General features: G+C 39.3%; 1 protein-coding gene across 3 annotated transcripts in view; it reads right to left on the minus strand.

The window, feature by feature from the left end:
• Nucleotides 1-1,499: 1,499 nt before the first annotated feature.
• The window catches only part of ETV4 (ETS variant transcription factor 4), a 56,530-nt gene continuing 32,372 nt past the window's right edge, over nucleotides 1,500-25,657 (minus strand). For all 3 annotated transcript variants that reach the window (XM_075177437.1, XM_075177436.1, XM_075177438.1), the window contains exons 5-13: nucleotides 21,419-21,472; nucleotides 13,306-13,432; nucleotides 13,052-13,207; nucleotides 11,499-11,755; nucleotides 6,415-6,471; nucleotides 6,200-6,268; nucleotides 5,610-5,782; nucleotides 2,793-2,894; nucleotides 1,500-2,236 (exon numbers count right to left, since the gene is read on the minus strand). In XM_075177437.1, coding sequence (XP_075033538.1) covers nucleotides 2,015-2,236; nucleotides 2,793-2,894; nucleotides 5,610-5,782; nucleotides 6,200-6,268; nucleotides 6,415-6,471; nucleotides 11,499-11,755; nucleotides 13,052-13,207; nucleotides 13,306-13,432; nucleotides 21,419-21,472 — 1,217 coding nt within the window. In that variant the 3' untranslated portion in view covers nucleotides 1,500-2,014. The remainder of the gene's footprint in view (nucleotides 2,237-2,792; nucleotides 2,895-5,609; nucleotides 5,783-6,199; nucleotides 6,269-6,414; nucleotides 6,472-11,498; nucleotides 11,756-13,051; nucleotides 13,208-13,305; nucleotides 13,433-21,418; nucleotides 21,473-25,657) is intronic.

Consider the following 25,657-nt stretch of genomic DNA (forward strand, 5'->3'; position numbering starts at 1 on the left):
GGAGCAAAGGTGGATAGGGGTGGGCTAGTTGATTAAATAACTTGGGAAGCGGGAGATGAAATTGCCAAGCGAGTCGTGAATTGGCTGCTGGGGTGTGATGAAATGGCTGGTGGGGGGCATGATCTCTGCATTGTGTGGCGTTCATGGGGATGCTCTCTAAAGAGCCTAATCATTGAGGGTTTGTAATGTTTGCACATTTTCAAAACAGAACCCCAAATTTCCAGAAGACAGCTAAACGACAACAAAGTTTCAAGAACAAGCAAGAAAGAACAGCAACAACAGGTAAGATGGTCTATGGTCTAAATTTGTTTGCTGGATAATACCTCTGAATTTTCCTTTAATGATTTGAAGGGGGTGAGGGAAGGAAGGCTGGCACTATGGGTGTAGTGACCTAGTGCAGCCAGAACCCTTAATCAGGCCCTGCACACCCTTGACCAGTCCTCTAGCTAAATCAATCAAATTTGGTCACCCTTTGTGTGCCTATCCCGTTACATAACTTATCTGCAAAAGAATATACTTTGCACCAATATGGCCAAGCTGGAAGTGACATCAGTACCAGGATTCTATAGCAACCCCAATGTTGAATCATTGTTACTGCGCTTGGAAACACAAAGCTACGAGCACACAATGCATGGGCATCATATCCACAGGGCATTTATAAGTCCTATCACAGCAAAGCTCACCTGACAAGAAGTAGATAAAAACATCACCACGTTTTTATGTAGCAAAGAACATTGTTTTACATCAGTTTCATGTAGAAGTCTTTAATAAAATATATTACACAATATCCATCAGCAATCAGTGTGTGAGGTCCATCCGTCCCCCCCATTTCACCTAGACACCGCCACAGTTTTAGATACCTAAAGCTGTCACCACACCCACTTTTTAAAGTTGATCACACAGTAAAATCAAAGACTTGATGCAACAGTAATGATAGTATAGATTAGTAATTTCAAAATTTAAAAAAATACAAAAACAGGGAGCACTCCCCCACAAAACAAACAAAATTGTACAAAGTGAACATTTTGGCGATAGCATGTACAGATGTCTTCCTTTTGTATTTTTAATTTTTTTTACAATTGTTTAAAGCACTAATTCTCAACAATCCACCAGATTTTGGCTTTCCATCGTATCGGATAGGCTATGGAAAAGTCACTGCTCCTTGCCTTCTTTACCTCTTTTATACAATATTTTAACCAACAGTTTTACCTGCAGCACCAATGGAAAGTAGCTGCAGAGTACAGTGTTTTAGGCTTGATGTTTTTGCTCTGGGGTCCATATGTATTTAGGTTTGGCTAACCTGTCTAACATTTTTTTAGTACCACCTTAAAATAGACTAAAAAAGCTGAAAAGGGTCATCAAGAAATATTAGCCAACAAACCAGTGTTACGCATCAGTTACTTCCTAGAGTTCCAGTATTTGTTCATAGACCAAAATGAAAGCAGGGACATATAGAAAGTCACATGAAAGACAACACAAAAAGGAAAAGTAAGCCAAGATTCCTTCAAACTGTTTTAATTTCAAAAAGGCAGAAAACATTAGCATTTGGTAGATTCCAAGATTATTGCACTGGTTTGATGCCGTCTTAGTTGAAATCCACTCAACAAAATCCTTCCCTACAAAATAAATGCCGCTGAAAAGGTCTCTTTAAAAAAATAAAATAAAAAGTCTGAAGGAAAGGATTGTGTCTTCAACGCTTGATGCTGGAGAACATGCATTTCCTGAATTAATCAACCATTCGTAAGCTTAGCTGTATTAAGAGAAATCTAAAATCTGGTGCTCAAATACACCACAGCCAAGGAGTGTATCTGGAAAAGGCCATGTTACAAACGCCCAAATACAACCTGGGTTTCAAAAACTAACAGTGGTCGTCTTCAGCACCTACCCGCTAAAGTCCATGTTGTTTAAAACACCAGGTTCTTGCATTAAAAACATGAACGAAAAAGCATCTACATTCATATGATGATTGCTAACAAAATGTACCCATATATACATGATTACATGGCAGCTATTTCTAGTAATTGTAGCTGCCTTTGTAGTTTTGGGAAGGGACAGTTCCCACGTCCTGAAGGTACATGCCACCTTCATCCAGGTGTGACAAAGGGACAGTGTCTTCTTCGCTGATCTGTCGGTCAAACTCTGATTTCAAGGCAGGACGTTGATTGTCAGGAAAAGCCAAGGAAAAGAGAGCTTCAGGTTCACACACAAACTTGTAGACGTAGCGCTCGCCAGCCACCTAAAAAGACATTAGCATAGTGAGTAAAGTCGGCCAGTTGAGAGACAGATATACAAAAAAACAAAAAAAAAAAAAACTCCTTAAAAGCTTACCTATTTTAAAGTGTGGTTGTCTTTTAAAACCCACTTTATGACAGCACTATATTCAGTAGGTTAAAAATGTTAATTAGGGTCCGTTGCTAAATGTGCCGTTTGCTCTCATTACAGAGTCTCACACAAAACAAGCACTAAATCAGTGTAGAGTGGAGATGAACAAGATTTTCATGAACTATTTGCTTCATTCTGTATTTAGATGCACAATTTGGCAGGTTCCGCCAGAAAAAAGAAAAAAAAAAATTGGACTCAAATGTTCCCACTCCTACACCCAACAGACCGCAGAATGAATTGACTGTCATCCCCCTGCTCTATTTATTCTGTATAGTTTCAAATCTTCAAATTCAGGGCAGAATTACAATCCACACAACAGGGACATCGAAATGGTACTGAAAAGACTTCACACCTCTGTGAGACAGTCTGCTCCTCTCTACCATAGTCCCTTGGATTTGGAATTCACTTACTTTCTGCATGATTCCCTTCTCATAGTAATAGCGTAGAGACCTGCTCAGCTTGTCGTAGTTCATGGCTGGCCGGTTTTTCTGCATGCCCCAGAGTCTGGCAACCTGCAAAAATAAGTCACAAATGTCAAAAAAACTATAAAAAAAAAAAAAAAAAAAAAAAAAGAAGTTATAACCTGAAAATCAAATTAGGGGTTAACTAGACAAAATATTTCTCTTTCATACTTTTAAAATGGTCTAATATATAATACACTGCACAAGCTCACAAAGCCGTGACAGACACGGAAAAAGAACTAGTACAATTGCCTAAACAAAAAGTGCAGGGGCAGATATATACAGAATAGAGAACATTTTGTGAGAACACTAATATGAAGGAACAGTGTCAAAGCTTACAATGAATATACTCTGCTACTTATTAATGAAAACTATATGTAAATCTGTTCTTAACTTATGGGTCTCAACCCAAGATGTGGGAGCAATTTCCTTTCTGGTGCTGCATTAAAATCCTCTCTATGCAGACATATATAATTCTAGAAAATAAGTCGTACATTTACCACCATTTTAAAAGTACAAATTACTTCCACTTTCTGCTTCAACTTGTGACAATATTTTGGGAATTATTTGATCTAAAGGGGTTCATAAACAAGTTCAAGACGGTCAAGTCTCCCAAAGCAACCAATCCGATATTCGTCCATTGCTGTCAGACTAAGATGACATTCTGATTGGTTGCTATGGATTACAGCAAGTTTTACTTTCACCATTTGAAATATTTACAGATAAAAAAAAAAAAAGTTAAAATTTGCCATGTTTACTTTCCAATGAAATCCAACTTATAAATATTTAACAGACAAAAAACAAATTATTTATATTGGGAATTTGTCAATAAGTGAACTGCCAGGAAACATCAAGTATCATTTATTACTAAAAGGGAACAATGCACCTAGAGGACAAGTAATAAAAACAAATTTAAAAGTGCCATTGCAGGAACAAAAAAAATATATTTAAAGCGAGAGATTAAGTTTTTTTTTCCATCTCAAATACAGTGTTGCCTATACACAGGGGGTAGCCATTTTGTGGGCTTAAATATTTATGAGCTTGTAGCCCATCAATTCACTAGGAACCAGTATCGTATGCATATGTCAGGTCTTATGACGCTTAGTCAGGCAGTGACCCAGTGGTGTGATTGGATCTGAATGAATGCAAACTGATAGACTGAATAATGGTTCACTCCACAAAATGGAAGCCTCCACTGCGTTTAGGAGACAGGTCACTTTAAGGGCAGCAGAGGTTTGCATAGCCTAGAAACAAACATTTTATACGTAACTGGATATTCAGGGCAGAAAACTTATTTTACTTTCCCTATCCTGGCAATTAAAACAGGTAAAAGTTAATATAATGGACTCCTGTTACTAAATTAATGGGCAAAAATGGTTTGTTTATAATGTTCCATTGTGGTGGTATTAGCAGTAAAATCCACACAAGTAAGCCAATTATTCCACCCTTCACTTTAGCATGAAGCATCACAAAAGAAAAAAAAGAAACAAGCACTGTGCTTATTTAAGTCGGCTCCAGGAAGACTGATCAGACTCCAAGACTAATTCCAAGTTGTAATTTGCAGTTATTAAAACAGACTTTAAAATGTGCATCTCGAAGTCATAAAATCACTTGCTACTTTATTAGCAGTGTCCAGCCCATGTCACATACAGATTAAGTGGTTCTCTGTGTACGGTTTAGAATAGAATAACCTGAGGCACAGTTATACTTCAACACTTATTCGGTCTAGAAATTAATAAAAAAACGTATCTTATTTATTATAGGATTTTTTATGAATATCTTATGAATAGTGCAAATTACTATATGCAGAAAAATGTTAAAATTAGTGCAGCTAATTAAAGTCATTATGAAATTGCCATCCTCCTCACCAGGCAATTGTTGGAAAAGAACGTGTGGGAAAAATACTGAAGCAAATGCTTTATCAAAAAGAGACAAAATCACTGTTTCCAAAATGCATCATTAAAATGGGCCCATGGCCTACACAGTATAGCAGCCACTTTTTGGGATTAACCAATGCCTATAAATTCATCAAGATCTAGTGAACTAGTATTTGATAGATTCCATTTAATTTAGTGCAGCCAACCAAATGGCTGACTCCACAATGGCCATGGTACCACCAAGTATAAAGCCACAATAAGATTAGAAATATGTTCAAAAAACTTGACTTAAACCGTTGTCTTTGTAACCAATGAATATTTAGCACCTGAGAAAAAAAAAAAAAAAAAAAAAAGCAATGACATCTCGGTAAATGATTACGGATGATCCCTTTCATTGGCAAGAATGTGAGTTTTACTTCATTGCAGCACTGCCTATAAGTCTTTTGCAGCTGCAATGTCCTCGTGCAACAGTTTGCACAACGCATGGCAGTGTCTTCATAGTCTCTTCCCACATCTTCCATATTAAAATAGAGAAAAAACAAAAAAAATAAAAAAGATAAAAATAAATAGATATCTTATGGGAAAATTCACCCTCCAGTATATGAGGTTCCACTGGCCATGGCGAGATCCGACCAATCAAGTCCAACATACCAGTCACAGTAAGCAAAGCTGCAGGAGTCTCAAAGTTCTGTGCCAGAAAAGCCATCATGACCCATCAACTTCAGTGCCACACCTTGCATTGGGAAACACTGAGTACCGTTCACACATACAATACAGGTTGTCAAAGTATAAAAGATTAAAGGTAAACCCGTACACTATAAACACAAAACTACACAACTACTACAGAACACCATGAAGTGACCGCAGCTCAGCTAACCACTGATCTCACCTCTTCAGGTTCTATCAGCTTGAATTCCATGCCTCTGCCAGTCCAAGCAATGAAGTTGGAATTTGAGGGATCATCCAGCAAAGCCACCAGGAACTGCCACAGCTGTAAAGATCCTCGTCTTTGGTAAGGAGGGCCATCTCTGTAGGTTCCAACTTCCTGTTTAATATCTCCTGCTGCAATCCCAACAAAGGCAAGGTCAATTCAGAAAACATTCACCTTTGATAAAAACAGGTTACTCCAGTGGTTCCCAAACTGTGCGCCTAGGAGATATCACAGGGGTGCCTCGGCCAGGGCCAGTGGTAAGCAGGACGGGGGACTACTTGGTAATTATTTTGGCTTAGGGGGGGCCTTGAAAAAATTTGAGACCCTAAGGGTGCCCTTAACTGAAAAATTTTGGAATTTACTGGGTTACACCCTTCTGAAGATCCATATTAGAATGATTGCAATTGGTACTTAATACTTCGCACTGCCAATTTCCAGCCAGCTTTATTTAAGACTTATTTGCTCCTAAACAATATGATGCCCTATGTGAAAGCTACATATTTAAACCAATGTACTTAGATAATACTAAAATTAAAGTACATACTGACCTTCGAACTTTTCTGGCACAACACAGGCGTCGTCAGTGAAGGTTCTCATGGGCTTCTCATAGCCATAACCTGTAAGGGAAGATAAACAAAAATGGATTTTAGACAACTTTACATGATCAGCTGAAGACAACATAATCAACCAACTTCTGCTGGCCGGACAGCCTAATACTGAAAGGCAGCAAATCGATGCTTAGAACAAATTACACACAAATTACCATCCATGTTTGGGTAGTTGTCCACATTCCTGTACACTGACTGACACCCAGGAACATCTGTAGAAAGCAAGATTTTTTTATTTTAACTGCACATTCAAAAAGATTCTAATACACTTTAAAAAAAAAAAAAAAAAAAAAAAAGAAAAGCCACCACAAACCAAATAAAACCACAGTTTCTTATAATATAATAGAAAATAAAGGAAGTGTAGAGTAATGTTGAGCTTCCTGAAAATATACATGGCAAACAAGTTAATTAACCAGATGTGCTGCAGGTTTATATTAGACCAAATCAATTTAGGAATATACTGTAAACACATCTGAAAAACCTAGTACTGCTTCCGTTACTGTTACCTTCGGAGTTTATGCTATTTGAGGTCCCAGCTGTTTATAACCACTGACTTATTTATTTCTTTTATTTAAAACTTCTAAAGTTATGTCATTGTCCAAGTACTGTGTTCTAGATTAATCTGAAAGCAGATATAAGAAGCCACTGTACCCCAGTTTAACTTGAAGTTCTGCCGCTAAAAACACAATTATTGCTCATGCCCCCACAGCAAATTAAAAAGCCCCCACAAGAGTAAATTGGTGCTCACCCAGTAAACTAAAAAAAAACAGAAGAGCGCTGGTTCTGGTCACATATACAGTGCTAAGTGCTCATGTAGCCTACAATCAAGCAACGTGCACACACTGATCTCTGTACTCCCACACTGCATGGTTTTCGTTGTCTGCAGACTTGTTTCATGCAGTTCTCCTGCCTGTATTGTGCAATATCCCATAGTGCATTACAGTACTAGGTGTCACATATGGAACAGTACAGTATATTAGGGAGGCGAGTGAGCAGCAGAGATAGGACTTGTTTAAAAGGCTGGCAGCAGGTAGAGTTGTGCAGTGTGCGCAATCCGCTAGATCGCGGACTAGGCTAGTACAAATACAGATGGTGCACATTATTTGAGGCAAAAGGCATGGCACTCGTTGCATTGTGCACACATTGTGCCAGGCTCCGTCTGACATGCCCCACTCACACTATAAAGTAGGTAGGGCTAATACGAAACAGGGATCTTGTTGGTTTCAAGATGCATTATCTTAAATATGCTCCATCTGTAAATAGTCATTTACCATTATGGTCGATAGGAAGTGGCTTTTAATTTGAAAACCCTTTAAATCCCAATTCTACATGGAAAATATAAAAAAATGTAGTGTGTGGTTGAACGTGGTTGTTGCAGTGTGTTTTTGTGAACACCGCACAGTTACAATACAAATAGGTAACTGTCAGAGACTGTTCAAAATAAAATAAAAAAATTATAAAAAAAAAATTGAATACAAAAAAGTATCAAGCACTACCTGGGATAAGTTATATGACCCTTGAGCAGGGTTCTTACAGTAGTTTATAGTTCTGCTCTAGCTGAAGAATATTAAGCAGCCCCTTTGTCTGCTTGTTCTCAGAACTGCTCCTTTAAGTGCAAATGTTAAGGCTGCAAGTTTGGTTCTGTCAGCCGTGTATTTGAAACCTCTATAGCAGGGATGTTTTTGTTTCCCAGCGCCTTAATAGCCTTGGGCAGAAATACAGTAACAGATAGTGTTACCGCAAGACAGCCCATATTTCTGGTATGATGTCAGCCACCTATGAAAAGGCAGCCGGGCTGTGTAAGCCGGCACCAGATCAGGCCTACAGGGACTTCTCGTCTTTCTCTCGTCCTCCATTTTGTGAATGAAATTCCTCTGACTCCATTCAGAGAGTGAGGAGCCCATGTATGCGTGTTTGTGACTGGCAGGCAGGTGGGAGGGAGCCAGCTACACTTCAAGGTCGCAATGCAATCCCCGTTAGAGGATGCAGAAAATCTGCAGCTTGAAATTGCAAGGTCACAAGACAGTAAGTGCAGCCAGAGAAAGTTTCTGCAGAAGTTACAGACATCTTCTCTGGTTTCTTTTTTAAATGGTTCAGCAGGCTAATTTTTTTTTTTACCACCCCACATAATGCAGACAATTCGGTCCTGGACATTCACACAATTTAAATACACACAAATAAACCTATAGAATCCCTTTTTCGGAAGCCCCATATCAGACAGTTCCAAAAGAAAGATAGTAAACAACAGCTTCTGTACACAGACAATCAGAATCCTTCATACTAAAAGTGGTGCACTGCTATATAATTTACTGAGGGGAATACCAGAGGCAGGGTGGAACAGCATGCGTCAGTATCAAATGTAATTCAGTATATGGAAGACAATGTGCTCCACAGTTAAATGAAAAAAAACACGTTATGTAGTAAAAACCCTCAAGTCCCAAGCAATTTGGATAATAGACTCCATACATTACAATTATGTGTCCTATGTACGGTTATATCCAACTCATGTAGCTTCCTTAAGCTGGGTACACACTACACAGTTTTCATCCAATAATCGGCTAAATCAGCCGACATACGACTGTTCGTTCAAAAGTCGGGTCAGTGTGCGCAGTGACACAATGTTTGAAAGTCTGCCCAAATGGACGATTGTCGCCTCATTTGGTTGGTCGTACCGTTTATACACACTACACAACAGAAACGAGATTGGAACGAAAATATTAAACTTCCGACCGATCCACAACAGTGAGTACGAAATTACAGTCACTGCTCATGACAACATGGCTGTAAAAAGTTGCTAAAGGGACGTCCGCTCTTCCCTTTATCGTCCTAAACAAGGCTAGTGTGTATGCAGTCCATGGACCGAGCAATCGGACCATCGATCACATGTAAAATCGCTCGGCATAAAAAGTTGGTTAAAATTTCTGTAGTGTGTACCCAGCTTTAGGTGTCAACACTATAGCCATAGATTCTGTACAAATAAGCCAATTGGGGCAGTTATTATAGCACCTATTATGGATCAATGCCATCAATTCTTATCTTACACAAATGAGATCTAAGAATACATAAACAGTCTACAAGTTGAATATATGGCTTTGTATTTGTTAATTTCTATGCTATTAAGATTCAGTTATTACATATCTGCAGAAAGGACATGTAAGGCATGATTTGCATGGCTCTGATTACTACTGGGTATTAAATCCCCCAAAGGTTGGCAACGTCTGCCGAGACCTTTAGTTTAGACAACCTGACGCTCTCCTGCTGTGGTTAAAGGGTCACTCTCAGAATACAGACCCGCCACTATTACATAGATCACTACCAAACATTACTAGACCTAAAAACATAGAAAGTATCACTATACATAAAATATAAAAACCATTTATTCAGTTAAATACTACCCAAGCTTTCAAAAAGCCAAGAAAAGCAGAGGAAATTAAAACTCAAATTTCTAAACACAAACCAGGTTTCTGACAGGTCTAGCTGTGTCATTTCACGGCCAGCCTCTCTTATGAGTTTTTCTAACTCACTCTAATTCATATAGGTGCCTGAAACAAGCCGTTTCATTTACATTCCATCTTCTGTGGCGACGCTGTGTTGTATGGAACAGACAGACGTTAGCTCATTAGCAGACAGACTGCAGTGAGGCAGAAAGAATACAAGGACAGACAGACAAGTATTTAAAAAAGGACCACAAAAAAAAAAAAAGTGGCATTTAACCCCTAAAATGTAAATTTATGAACCAACTATTTAGTGTTACCCTGCAATTCCACAGCACCTCTGGAAAAAAGTAAAGCAATTCTTCCCTACTCCACTACAGACAGAGGCAACGTCTCCCACTTCTTTAATACATATCCTCATGGGATGTGATAAAGGTCAAAAAGTTGCTGTGATATTACTGGCTCTACCCCTATGTATGAACATCCAATCCAAACTTTCATTTCTGCACAGCAAGCCTGCAAAGCAGTCACTCAACCAATGCCTGCTTAGAGGAATACCTCCCTTCTAACATGGTAGAAAACTGAAGGGGAACGTGAAGGATATATTTAAATAAGAATATGCACCCAGTTATTTCATATATCTTTACTATTTCCTACATGTGCCTAAATAAGAGTTTATAACTATAACTGAGCAGCACGGTGGCATAGTGGTTAGCACTTCTGACTTACAGCACTGGGTTCATAAGCTCAATTCCCAACCATGGCCTTATCTGTGAGGAGTTTGTATGTTCTCCCCGTGTTTGTGTGGGTTTCCTCCCACACTCCAGAAACATACTGGTAGGTTAATTGGCTGCTGACAAGTTGACCCTTGCCTGTCTGTGTGCGCGCGTTAGGGAATTTAGACTGTAAGCCCCAATGGGCAGGGACTGATGTGAATGAGTTCTCTGTACAGCGCTGCAGAATTTGTGGCGCTATATAAATAAATGGTGATGATGACCCAAGTCATTTACGACATAAAAGCTCTATATTATGTCACTTGTTTAAAAACAAAAGATTAAAGATCAAACACATAAAAGGTAATTTCATTAAAAATTCATCAAATTGGCCCAAAATCTGTAGCCTTGTGGCCCACGAGCACTACAAATGCATCTGTTTGAATCTTTATTGTAAGAGGCCAAAAATGCTGTTAGCTGGTGGTTGCTATTGCTAAACATGTATGGTCTGGAAGTTCTGAAAATCCCACAAGCGGTCACATACCTATAAAGCATGCCCAAGAGCATTTAATGTAAAAAAAACAAACAAAAAAAAAAAAAACACTCAAGTTACTTTTGAAATGGACTTTCCACCTCCTGCAACTCTAACTAAATGCTTTTTGCTTTTACCTCCAGTTGGTCATTTTAGCCACATATTTATACAATAGTTTTGGCTTCCTGGGATTCAGCATAAAAGATGCTCAAAAAATAATTGTACCCAACACAAAACAAAGTACTGCAAAGATGTGACATTATAAAAAGGTAACAAAAATAAGTGGTTTTTGGTCATGTGTTCTTGTATAATCAGTCAAAGAAACATGAAGTAAATGCTGTGTATTTGATAAAGGTTGCATGAGGGCACATACGAACCAATAAGTTATTCATCTGAAAGTAACATTGTAATGCGCCATTTACACAGATCACCACAAGCAAAAGGAATCTGATAATATTCTCATGTCTGTCTGAACTATATATCATTTTTCAAACTGGCTGCAGCTTTATTAAACTTAAAAGAAAAAGAGCATTCCAAAAAGGCAATACAAGTTGTCCTACCTGAATCATATGCATAGTCTGTCTGTTCCTGTTTGATTATCACACTGGATGGGTATCTGTGAGCTCTGCTGGTACCAATATGGTTTGCCTGCTCATACATGGGGTCATGGTACTCCTGTTTGAAGCCTTGTTGTGGGTACTGGAGACAGGGCTCAGATACCTGGCGTTGGTAGTTGGCTGCTGAAGACTCCCTACTCATGTTCTGTGTAGATGGAAAGGAGTGGCACATCTCTGGTAGCTGCTGTTGGTACCGTGTCCTGAGGATTATCGAATAATGGTAAATGGTAGTAATGGTTTTAAAATAAAAAAAAACAAGAAACAACAAAACAAAAAAAAAAAAAAAAACACAAAAAAAAAAACACGCAATGCAAGTTCATTCAATCCCAACAAAGTACATTATTCTGAAGTATACCTTAATATAACCTTTATCACTTACTTTAGCCAATGACACCTTCAACGGTTCTTGAAATACAATTCCAAAGATTCTCAGGCAGCCAGTGGCTGGCAGAGGATTATGGAAGATGTAGCTTGACAATTTACAGACCACTGGCAAGTGTAATACAACCCTGCTAGTTGAGTAATGCTAGTAAAATCATGAGATTGCGTTGACTAGAGGGAAATACCAGACATTCAAGCACAAATAGTAACAATATTCCAAGAGATGATTACATTTCAGTGAAGGAAAAATTAAAATAGAAAGGATGGAAAGTCTTGCAGTCTGTATGCAAATGATACTATGGACAATATTACAGGTTAACTCTACTTTTAAATAAACATTTAAACACACAAAAAAAAACAAAAAAACGCTAGTCCTTTAAACCAAATAATTTATGTAACACAATGGCCTACCCAACATCTCTATGGTTAGATTACCTACTAGAGAGTTTTTTTATTGGTTAGTGTATCTTATGGTTTTCCATAGTTTTGGACAAGTACCATTAAACATGTAGGCCATTCCATAGGCCACGTGCACCTGCAATTCAAAAGGCGTCCCAGGCAGGGACAAATGCAGGATTTGTAGAGGGGGGTTTCCACACCACGCCACCAGTGGGTGTGACCAGCATGCATGGTGGTGCGACTAATATTAGACAGCGCTTGGCTGCTCTCCAACTCTTCCTATCCCTATAATATACAAGGGCAATGCTGCATGCACTACTGTTAGGTGCACAAAGCTCTCCCTTTTCAAGCAGAGGCAGGGTCCAGCCACCTCAATTATACAGTGCCCCAGGCTTGGAGGGGGTGTCCAGGCACTAGGAAATCCCCCCTCGGTTTGCCTATGCCAGGGAAATCAAGGTTAACGAGAGGGTGGGGAGAACCCATAGATGCCCTCTTAAAATGACTTTAGGGGGTAATGATTTTAATGATTTAAATTTGGGATGTCTGCACCATATAATAAAATCTGTTTTAGCACATTGAGTATCCAAAAAAAAAACCAAAAAACTATTGTGATGAGAGCTAATTTAAGAGCGTGTGAATTGCCTGCATTTGAGTACTCCTCATTTGATCCGGATGGCATTTCTAGTAAAGATCTTATAGTTTACCAAAACGCTTACCCATGTTCCATGAGATATCCTCCAGGCTGAACAGGCTGCGACGAGCCCTGTGGACTGACAAATCCCCGGTCCTGTCTGGAAAAGTGATGGAGGGGAGACACCTGAGCACCTTGGTTTGGGGACTTGATGCCAACTGGTCTTGTTTGGTCATAGGCACTGCAGACAAAGAAACCGTTTAGACACAAGTCCATAATCTACTGTACAACCCGAGACTAGTGAATGACAGATGACAATACAGAGCAAAATGTACTGACCTGGCATAAAGGCACTGCTCCCCATTACGATATTGAAATTGTTGTTTCTGGCTGCACGAAAGGCTGGGGTCTGAACAAGAGCTTGGCTGTTCCTTTTTTATTTTCACTGGAGGGCTGTGAAAAGCAACTGGAAAAAACAAACAAATAATCTGCTTGAACACTGGTTCTCTAATGGACTATAACCCAACCAGCGAACCCTCTCAAAGTATTATTAGGTTCTCACTGCAAAAAAAACAAAACAAAAAAAAACCCCTATATGAAAAACATATGCTGCTTGTAAACAAATATACCTTTTACAGTCATAACCTATAAGTGCACTTAAAAATATACATCTTGACTTGATTCTAGTTTCTCCTATAACAATGCTAACTAGCAGACCATAGGTTGTAGGCAATGTTTTGCCCAAGTCTTCATTCTGGTTATTGTAAAATTAACAAAATAAACCAGTTTGCTGGAAAATTGACTCAAAAGCAGCAATTTCGATTTCGCTTCTCATTTACAGAACTAGTTGACCATTTTATAAATAAGCAGGTGTAATCCTAAACGCTGTAAAATGCACTTCCCACTTATCAGGAATAATTGTAAGTACTTCTGAAGGAGTCTGACATGTCTTTAGAAGACCCACCCTACATCTAAAAGCACAGGGACAAGAGATTTTAAGGTGCTTTCAGGTAACGTATGACAAATGTTTTTACCTCAGATACTACCAGATTATTCTTTACAGAAGCAAGATCAAAGATATTTATTAAGTATTAGGAGACGCTTTATTTTGCCTTGGGTGCGATTGTTAGATTTAATGCTTACTAGTGTATTCAGATTGATAGTATAGCTGTCAACATTTTAAAATATTTTCCAGGGACACTGATACATAGAAAACATATCCAATGATCGATACAGTCTCAGCAGATCTGGTCACTAAATGTCATAATAGGGATTGTAGTGCTTCAAGAAGTATACTTTAAACATATGATTTTCAATAAATATTAAGTTGTATAAGCTAGATAGTAGGAATCGCATCTGATATGCTAAAGGAGGAATTGTTTGTCCAGATATTGTTATTCAAGTGAAAAATAGTGACTGTTCAAGGAGGGGGGGGGGGGGGGGGGGTAGGGTAAGAGGAGCTTCATGGTGGAAGGATGCAGAAGAATGGCCTGCGATCGATCCCAAAGTTCCAAGTGGAATTTAGAACTCCCAAAAATTTCGGGAAAGTGGACAAGTATGAGATAGGATTTGATTAGCTTTTCAGCCTAGTAGGTTTGTTTTCCTCAGTAGTAACTTCTATGATGATTAAGGCTTGTCTGGCTACTAACCTCTTGATCCTCTGAATAAAATACTAATGGACAAAATACTAATCTAGATCCTGTAACGGAGGTCCAAGAGCACGCTCCCAAATCCCATTTCTCTTTCTTGTGAAGGGGGCGGGGTCCTTGATAACTAGATTCTCTGAAATTTGTGAGTTTCCTGGACATTCCGAGAGAGTAATCAAGAATGTATTTAATACTCAATTTGTTTATTTCTATTTAAGGCTGAATTTGTACTAAGCTTAACTAAGGTTTGCTCTAGTGTCCTTCAATGATATAACAGTCAGGAAGTCTGCTACATGTAGAAAAACCTCTCCATCAATTACAGCTATAGCGTCAATATTTAAGCTCCTGAAATTTTTATACAACAACTTTAGATTTTTACGCTCATCAATGTTAGCATGAACCTCTTTTCATCACATTTTCCTCTGGGATTCATGTGACACAAGCAGAGACCAGGGAAGCACATTTAATATAATTAGGCACCAGGCAATGACGTATGTATTGGTCCTTCTGACACTTTTCTCTAAGAAAGCACGCCCAGCTTGTTTGCCCATGTCCCAGTGCAGCCATGTGACATGCATCATGGGATGGTGTAACTGTTGCAAATCGCTCACTTGGGACAACAATACTTCCTTCAGGTACAGATGGTGTTAAGATTATTGCTGCCTTTAAACAGCATTGTGCAAAATTCTGTCAAAGGGAAATTCTGCAAGTGTAAACATAACCGTTCAGAATCCAGACAGAATCCAAATCATTTTCCACTAGCGTGTCTGGAAAAGTGAATTTTTCTCCCCTATAATGGTTTAAAAAAAAATAAAAAAAAATTATGCAACCTGATCCCAAATTGTTGTGCATATTTTACATTATACTCAGTCTGCACCACAAATGAAACAGGTTAATGAAATATGGTCAGCAATACCCCTTTCACAGCCCAGGTTGTGTGTGGGTGAATGGGGTTACCCATGTCATGTGACCTGGATCCAAGCAGCTTATTGGAGGGTCTCAACTTTAAAACGCAGGGCAGACATGGGTCCAGTGTGAAAGGTGGCGATCCAGGATATACCAGGGACCAAAGTAGAGTATGGATGGCTGTAACATTGGTTGATACAGTGTTCATTATACAGTGCCAGACCTAAGATTTTGGTGAGACACACAAATATACAATAGGGATTTTTAAAGTGAACAAGTGTAAATATCTGATGTGTGGATTATTTGACAAATGTATTGCATAGTTTTATTTCAGTTTGTTGGTTTTGACGGGGCACGATCAGGGCCGGATAAAGGGAATGGAGGCCCCTAGGCTAAGGGGGCCTCCATTCCCCCGTGAGGCCCCCAATGTGAGCCACCCGCCGCCCCCCATATCATATCAGTGCAGTCCTCCTTCCGCGGCGTGCTGTAAGCTCCTTACTGAGGAGATCTCGCGAGAGTTCGTGAACTCTCGCAAGATCTCCTCAGTAAGCAGATTACTGAGCGGCGCCGGGGACGGAGGACTGCACTGACAGTGCTCAGCAGCATTGATCGGGATGGGGGCGCCCCCGCCCCGGACCGGTCAATAATGCTTCTGAGGACTTTGAAGGGCCCCCTGGATGCCCGAGGCCCCTGGGCTATAGCCCAGTTAGCCCTAGGGTTAATCCGACCCTGGGCACGATCGAAAGTCCCACTATATTGTGGGCCCAGTATAAAAAGCAGCTTATTTGCTCTTCTAGCAGAATCCCTCTCATACCACCTAGAGATGGAAGTGCTTACACCTTAAAACCCATCCCAAGGTTGGTAGGATATTCATAGGGAAATAACACACTTCATCTATGCAGACTGAATGACATCTGATAGCTAAATATGTACCTTGGGGTTTAGGATGCCCATATAGACTGTAGGCAGCACAAACCTGCCTTTTTGCAGATAAACCATTCATTCGTATTTTCAGGTCACTTACACAAAAAAAACCCATTGTAATTAAGTATTTAAGAGCCATTTCTCTATTACAGCATTAATATTTTATAAGCCCTTAAAAGAAAATTAACTAAGTAACAAATGCAGATAAAAGAAAATGGTAAATCCATCTGCTAGACTACTTTCTCTCTAAGTGCACAGTAATCAGCCATACAAGTTACATAGTGCAACGCTTACATGGATGACCAGGTCAAAGATTTAAAGGGGCATTAACAAATTATTAAAATTTGTCATAATATGTAGCATGATTTAACATTTCCCCTTCATATTCGAAGTATTTAACTTCCTGGGTGTAGCCCCAAATGGAGCTGCTCCCCTACCCCACAGCAAGAGATTTGATGGTTAGCATGGAGAAGATGGAGTGGGGGCTGAACGTTATACAATGAACAGGAAGACAGGCATACAGACCTGCCCCCCCTTTTTCATGGATGTGCCATGTTCATAGTTCGGAAGAGCGCAGCAGTCCTATTAGGACGTAACAGTCAGTGATGACCAAGTTCTGCTTGGTTACTAAATGGGTTTGTAAGATTCCGACAAGGACTTTTGCTGATGTGCAGAAGTGTGATTACTTAGCAGGAAGAGATCATGGACTAAAAAAAATAGAATCACTCTGCAACAGTGTCAGATGACAGCAGCAGGGCAAGGAGCTGGCGTCTGTGTGGGGTGGGTTGTGGAATCTGTTGGCATTATATGGTTTTAGAATGGATATGGAACTACAAGTGCTGGTATGCTGTTCTTTTAGTTCCACATTAGCAGGAATCACAGTTTGCCCAAGTAGTGTTGTGTAGACTATTATGTCTCTTTAGTTCATATTAAATAACAGTCGTGGACCCAAAATTTCCAGATATCATTGTAAAGAGAGGGTTGGGGGGGGGGGGGGGGGGGGGTTTATAGAAAAATCAATGGTCCCTCGTCCCCAAAACAGGAACACTGTCCAGTGCTAGATCATTCAAGTGAACATTGAGTGGTTGGGCCAGCCAACCAATCAAAACCACTGGGAAGGTTTTAAACCATTTCCAGTGTGGTTTTTTTTAGCCTGGACTAACTAAAAAGACTTTAGTAGACACTCATTTAGCACTGCTATTGATTGGTGTAGGGGGTCAGTTTTAACGTGCTAAAAGTAAACAAGTTGGTTTTATTATAAATGTTGTACAGCAGCCATGAAGCCAGACCTTGCTCCAGAGATCTAGAAAATGAAACGGTGGATGGGCAGATAAAGGAGCCACAACCAGCTATCACATGTAAATTAGCTATAAAATGAATAGTTGAATGCACAGAGTTTTAATCCAATGGAGGTGCAGATATAAGGAAGCAATACTACTTCACAGGACACTGGTTTTTGTTTCAACTTGTGTTTTTTTATTTAAAATTTTACTTAAAAAGATAATTGATAACGCTTCTGGAATGTCCAGAAGACTCACAAATTAGGGAGACCTCAAGCACTCCCAAAAGTAGGCAACTTTCCTGGAGGGCAGCTTACCTGCCTGAAAGGAGTGCATGGATGTTACAAAAATGCAAATTGTGTCATTGTGCACCACCCACCTCAGTGAGCACTGAATGGTCAGGGGTGTGAGGTTGCGATTAGTATCATCATACAACATGTACTGCAGACTTTATGGTGCAAATGCAGTCATCAGTCGCACCCACCTCTTTTAAAACACTTCAGTGTCTGCCAGACGGGGTAAGAAAAGGAGGCAAGTATACCTATAGGGGGTTATCAAATCTCTGGAGAAAACATGCTGCGTATGGAGAGGAGTTCTCCAAACATACAATTGTCCCCCCACAATTATCTTGGACTTTGGGAAATCAGCATTGCCCAATTAATGTTGCTGTCAGCAGCACAGGTAAGCTTACAGCCTCTCGAGACATTCTTTATGTAACCACACTATCAAGGGTTAAATTTATCAAGCTGTGGGTTTGAAAAAGCAGAGATGTTGCCTATAGCAACCAGATCATAGTTCTCATTTTGTAGAATGTACTAAAATAACTAGAATCTGATTGGTTGCTTTAGGCAGCATCTCCACTTTTTCAAACCTGCAGGTTGATAAAATTTACCCCCAAGAAGGGGGATAGATAACCATCCTATTTAAGGCAACAATATGGGTGCAAATGGAGGAATTCTCATCTAACCGGTATATGTGGGGAAACATGGATTATAAAGAATATTTTTCTGAGATGGAGAATACCTTGGAGACAGCGCTCACTTTCACATCAGTCACCAGACAGCTAAAACTTTCTTGTAGCATGTTTACAATTACATTTCTGAATGGCAGTGTGTGCTGGGAGATGCAGTTTTTGTGCCCATTGTCTACAAAGTGCAGATAGATGCAGTCTTTCAATTTTATAGAAAATAGTGGCATCAGTGGAGCATATACAGTTAAATGCCACAAACTGTTCTCGTTCTGTAGAGAACAGGAGTCCTAGAATCCCGTGTCATCAAAACCAATACATTTTTACGTGTACTGCATTGTACACACACACACTGCACATATAAACAGATGTAGAGCTAAGTTTATGCACCATAGGCTGTGCACTCTGGAACAGTTAGTGTTAAAAGTTGAACTTGCATGAAAATGTGCACTGCAGCTTTTTTCTTAACAGCAGATTCTCAATGCAGTGCCTCAGTGGCATGCAATGTATTACATTCACTCATTTCCAGAGCACACAAGTCTTGAAGTAAAAGTCTTCATGCATTGCATTGTAAGATACCATTAAATCTTCCCCATTGTACACTATAGGACAGCAAGCAAAGGCAGTAAAATAATAAAACCCAAATATTTAAAAAACAAACACAAAATTGTGTTGCAAGCTACTCTAGGGATTTATTCAGGTAGCACAACACAATGTACCAGGCTTTGGCTGCCTGTGCTCTCAAGACAATTTGAAACAAATCCCAGCATACTAAAAAAACAGCTTTGCTATACAGCATCAATCCGATCTATTTGTAAAGCAGTTTTGTTTGTGGGTTTTTTTTTTTTGCATTCAGATAGAGGATTCTTTAGAGCAAACATGGTGTAGCAGCTGTTTGACATAGATTTAACCTTTACATGCCAGCGTTTTTAATTTAGAAATTAAAAAACACAGGAAGTTAGACAAAGGGGTGGACTCTCGCAGCCAGCACGAAGATGCAGAGTAACAAAAAAGTTGAAAAAAAACTGACAGTACAACAGGGCCACCAAGGGGTTAAACCCAGGGCACACAAAGCGCTGCACATTGTTCAGGAACAAGTCTAAGCGTGACACACCCACAGGCCAGACCAGACACTTCCGAAACAGCTCCACACAATCTGTTATGGGAGCAACACACAAACTCTTTGAAAAGACTGCATCCATAACAGAGGGAAAGGCACGGGGTGCAGACAGAGCTTCACACTCCTTTATCATACAGCTTCTTTCACAAAAAAAAACCTCAACTATTTATAGAGATGGCTGCCCCACACCTTTTTATTAACAGCTTCACTGCCAGAGACTACTGGTACACAGGATAAAAAAAAGGGAGGGCGGTGGACCCCGTTTAAATAAAATCCACCTCGCTTCCACCGATACAATGGAAATGCAGGGCCGTAACTAGGGCTGTGCGACAGGGGCGATCGCCTGGGGCGCAACGCTGAAGGTGGGCGCAATTTAGGAATATTTTAGGTACATTTGGTTAAAATTGAGGGCTAGGGGGCAGCATTTGTCTTTCTCGCCCCAGGCACTAGAATTCTAAGTTACGGCTCTGTGGAAATGTATGGGAAAACAGAACCAGTATTATATAGGTGAGAGTCTGAAAGGAGATGGAACAGTTTTTTTTTTCCTCCCTTTATCAAATCAGCATGGTTAAAAGCTTGACAGCTGTGCCGAAAAGGCCAACCCTGCAGCTGGTGTCCAGTATCCAGTCAATGCAGCGTCTAAGTCCTCTACCCACGTGAGGAGCGGGAACTCAGAAGTGTACAAAGACAGAGCACTAATGACCTCTAATGGAATCACACACACATTAGCAGAGGCAGCCTAGTTAAAGGGGCTGCTGGTACATGGTGCAAAGGATTGTTGCACTTAGTGGCTAAGTGGGATTGCAAATCTTTATCAAGCATTAAACACGAATGAGCTACAGAGTACACGTCTTGTAGTCACCCAAGGATACATTTACCGTTACCTTCAAGCTAAGAGGAGTCAGTATTGTTTATAAGCCTCTTGAATGGAACACAGTGAGGCGGGTATAACATACAAAGGGGAATATAGTCTGCAGTTCTTGGCCAGCAAAAGCAACAATGACACTAAAGCTGCTTCACACAGTTTAAAATAATTATGCAAAGTTAATCACACTACAAACTACTGTATATAACTAATTTCAAGCCCTAATAAGTGTTAACTGTCCACTACCTATAGCAAGAGTCGTCATTTTTTTGGGTTGAACCAATGATCAACCTTTGAATTAAACTATAAACTTAAAAAGGCTGCATTCTGTACAAGCAGGGATCATTAGGGACAGCAAACTATCAAGTCATCCGACGTCACAATTTTAAATTTAAAGTATAGCAGACACCAGATAAACAGGAGCCCTAGGTGAGGCATTGCAATTCACATTTGCCTGCCTCCGCCCACCACAAGCAAGAAAAAATGCAAACACCACAATCATAAATACAGCAAATTGTTACAAAGAATGTCACCAGCAAACAAAACATTCCACCCAGATCAGCGACACTCCCAATCCAGCATGCTCATTCCTCTGGTCTTTAAATTGTTAACCTGACTTACTTACTGTGATAATACCTATCTAAAGCAGCAAAGCATTAATAAGTACCATCTGATCTCCTTTGTAATTTGTGGTTCCCCTCCCTCAAATACTATACACTGGGAAGAATTAGAAAGGTTACTTACGATTCTCAGACTGCAGATCCTGCAGAAACTGTTCATCTCCATCTGGCACTTGAGCTGAAAAAAACAAACAAAAAACAAAATTTACAAACTAGAAGTGTCTGCAGACATTTGATTACATGTAAATAAAAAAAAATAAAAAGCTAAAAAATAAAAAACTAAATAAAAGCAATTATAACCACTTTTGTAAGATATATATCAGGAACATTAATGTGTTTTGTTTTTAATCATTGCTCAATCGTTGTGCATTTGTGTAAACAAAACTTTATAGGCTTGTTCCAATGTGGAACAAAATGTATGCAAGTCAGTTTTTAATTTTATTACAGGAATAAATGGGGTATTTGCAGTTGTTGGCTCCAGATTGGATACATATTAATGTCACTTTTCACGGTGCTAAACATAGGTAGCAAATAACCTGATCATTGCCTGGTGTGTGACCATTAGAAAACTATAAAAATTTAAAAAGCAAAAATATAAATTTAGAAATTTAATAGGAAGGTCTTGTGTCCAAGAATCCACTGACCAACAGAGATGGCAGACAACGGACAAAATAGCAGATAGTGGCAATTGTTTGCATGCGACTGAAAAATGCCCGTAAGTCACAGGTCCGTAAGTCACAGGCAACAGCTCTCTCCATCTATCATGGGAAGTAGCGATCTCCCCCCCCCCCCCCCCCCCCCCCTCCTCCCCTCCCATCTTAAATTTTGTCCTGTGAACACTGCTGCAAGTAAATCAGCCAGAGTAGTCCATCCTGGACTCTGCTCTGGGATTTTAATTTGCATATCAAACACATTTATGAAAACCTATCCCATACATTCCGCATTATCCTGAGCACAGTCTACATAAAAAATACCCATTTGCAGATGAAAACAGGAGCAAAGCGTACAAAAGACATGAAGTGCTGCGGCTTGCAGGCAGGGATGAACACGCACAATTCTCTACTATTAGAGTGAGAATTATTAGTGGACTTCCAAAGCGAGCAATAATCTGTAGCTATGAAATTGAAAGCTGATCCGCTAGTCTTCCTCATTTATATAGCAATAAAACACGATCAAAGATATTTAATACAGGTCACAGAGTGCACCCATCACACCCTCCAGTGGAGTGCATAATCTCTGAATTGATTAGATAACAGGTGCAACGCGGATGAAAATCGTAGCACAGCGTCAATCCCATAGTAAAACAACTATACATTTGTACAGATATGTAAAAAAGCAAACAAAAAAAACAACCCATAACTAACCACACACACTAGAATTAACATTTGAAGAAATTGGAATTGAGTAAAGATAATGTATGTGGGAAATAAACCACACACCCAAATAAAAGGTATATTTAAATTTGCCCCATTAAGCTTTTCTTTTCAGCCTCACGTTGACCCATCCAGTGATAGGCCTTTTATAAAGCGTTAACCATGCCAGAGTTCATCGTCTAAGGTTGCACACTCAATAATTATCCCTCAGGTCATGACCTTGACCCCAGCAAGACAACTAGCTGTTTTAGTCCCTGCCATGTAAGTGACATTTTCCAAAGTCCCTTCTTGAGGCGAGGCATATTTAACCTCTACAGGGATTTCAAATGACTCTACAATTAGATATCACTTATGAACCAGTGTCTTTTTCTTGTAATCTGTCCAGAATTATCACCTCTAAAAAAGGAATATAGAACATTCTCCCAAAGAGGTAAAAGTTTAATCGGTTGACTTAACACCACAGAGTAGAATTTGAAAGGCTGCATTCTCATCAATATATACACCGACCGAATGTATTTCAAGCTCTCTGCTTCCAAACTTCCCAAATCATTCAGCAGAAGTAACTGCAATGTGGGACGCTTAGGAACAGAGTGTTTTGTATGGGGTGAAAGGTCACGTTATATGATCTGCTCCCAGTTCGTACCATTTTCCCCCCACTGACGAGTCCTGGAGAAAATATTTTAAAAATGTGCAATGATTACATTAATCGATCAAATGTAACCTAGTTTGTTATTAATCTGCTTCGTAACATGGTTGTGGGCTATTACTTCCTAAACTGGAAAAATGAGGAGCAACGCAAAGATCCAGTCTAAAATTAGCCTCTCAGTTAATAGGTTAGATATTGCACTCTGACATTTGGGAAGGAAGTATTATTGTCTGCTGGTTATTGAGTAACATTAGTAGAAGACCCAGCACTGAACTGGCAGTGTGACTTCCGGTGCATTCCCAAACCCCATTCTCAGATAGCAGAAACTATTTTAAGCTGGAACGTTGGCACAGTACTGAAAAGTGATATAGGAAGCAACAGATCTATACTGAGGGGAGGGGTGGGGGGGGGGGGGGGGGCTTCAAAATGGTTCAGGGCCAAGTTTAGAGGAGAAATGGTAAGGCATATTTATTTTAAAATAGATAATCTTACAAAAAAAAATAAAAAAATGGGGCAGGAGTATCATATAAACCATTTTGTTTTATGCAGATGCAATTAGATGCCAAAGAAATGCAGACAGTAATTATTATGAGTGATCCAAATGCAACATTTTAAAGGGATTATTATAAAGTTTTAGTAAAATAATTTGTTTTAAACAGTTGAAAGTGGCCGTGAGGACAGCAAGAAAGAGTGATGTCTTCTCATTCAAGGAGATACACAATAATTAAGTCTCAAGTACAATTAAGCGGTTCACATAAATACACCAGAGTACTATAAATGGCAAGAAGCATTTGTAACCTAAAGAAAAAGCTTACAACGTATGTGGGAGCAGAAAAATAAAATACACAAACAGTTAGGACAATAAAAACCACACAAATAAAAATGACATGCAATGCCACAAAATGTACACTTGTGGCAAAGCACAATAAATGTATGTACATATTCAAACACATTTAACACTATTGTTATATGATCCGAGCAGTAGGCTTTTCCTCCAAGAAATAAAACTAGATTTGCTTCACAAAAACTCCACCATCCCTGAAATGTGTTTAAAATGTAATGAAACACTCAAGCTTGTTACCATACAAAAGAGTATTTAAAAAAAAAAAAAAAAAAAAATTACAAGAGACAGCGTTTAATAGTTTGTTTATCTTTGGTAACCGGAGTGACCCGTGGCTGTTTCACCGACTATAAAAATGATTCCTATTTTTCAACCTTGATCTCTCATTTGTAAATAGGAAATGGAGTTTCCTGTATCTTTTCACATGGAAATTTAATGCATTTCCATTGTGCCCTGACCTGATCCACCCACTGTGTGCTTACAGTGGGTTCATCCCTTCTACAAAACAGGCGTAGATATAACCTGCAGGCATTTAACCCTGTGTAACAGACACCTGTGATTGTAAGAGGTTATTGAGACTCCTGTATGGCTATCAGAGTCACTATATAAACAAAGACCATTGAGAAAAATGTGTTGTACTTAAGATAAACCATGAAAGACTAAAAAAATCCCCCCCCCCCCCCCAAAAATAAAATAAAAAAAAATGTTTTCCATATATGAGGGTTTTAGAGTTATCCAATGATCCCTATCCTAAACATGTCAATGAGATAGTCTAGAGCCCTGCTCAGAACAATACACTTTTCCTTTTTCGATGCACCTGCCTCCATTGTACAGGCGAGTATAGTAATGTACATATTTAGTGCTCAGCTATTTTAAGTAAACTGCATCAATAAAATAAATAGATCCAACATAAAATCAGCATAACGCCAAAACACTCATTTGACCACAGACCAAAATGAACAGATATGTCAATTTGATGGTTGGGCCAAACAATGGAATCTATACTATGTTTTGGCCTAGTAAATATCCCCTTTTTACTTGTTCATGTCAATTTCCTTTTTATTAAGATGACACTGCAGCCTGTCTGTAAAGAGGAATCCCGCTTGGTCTCCGTATATACAGCAGTGTCACCTAGTTTTACAGTTCATCATGACCGCTCTCAATCACCAAACATTGAGATTGCCGTCCAAATGATTAGGTCACTTAATATGGCTGCGTCATCATGTACAAACAGGCAGAAAAGTACCGTAATGCTTTCTGCAGGATATGTTCTAGGAAAATGTACATGCAATACAATCCAAACAAGATCTTTCCTATTTAGATGTTTGGTCTTAAAGTGTAATTTGTCATGTACTTGACCAGAAAGCTGCTTCACACCAGCACTATAATTATATTTAACATGCGTCTAGTGGCTTAATTGTTAGATACATGTGAAACAGGAGTGATGTTACAGCAGCAAGTAGCACCTGGTTTTGTACAGAAATGAGAATGTCTCTAAGACAT

This window comes from Mixophyes fleayi, chromosome 6 (genome assembly GCF_038048845.1).
Source record: "Mixophyes fleayi isolate aMixFle1 chromosome 6, aMixFle1.hap1, whole genome shotgun sequence".
Classification (NCBI taxonomy): Eukaryota; Metazoa; Chordata; class Amphibia; order Anura; family Limnodynastidae; genus Mixophyes; species Mixophyes fleayi.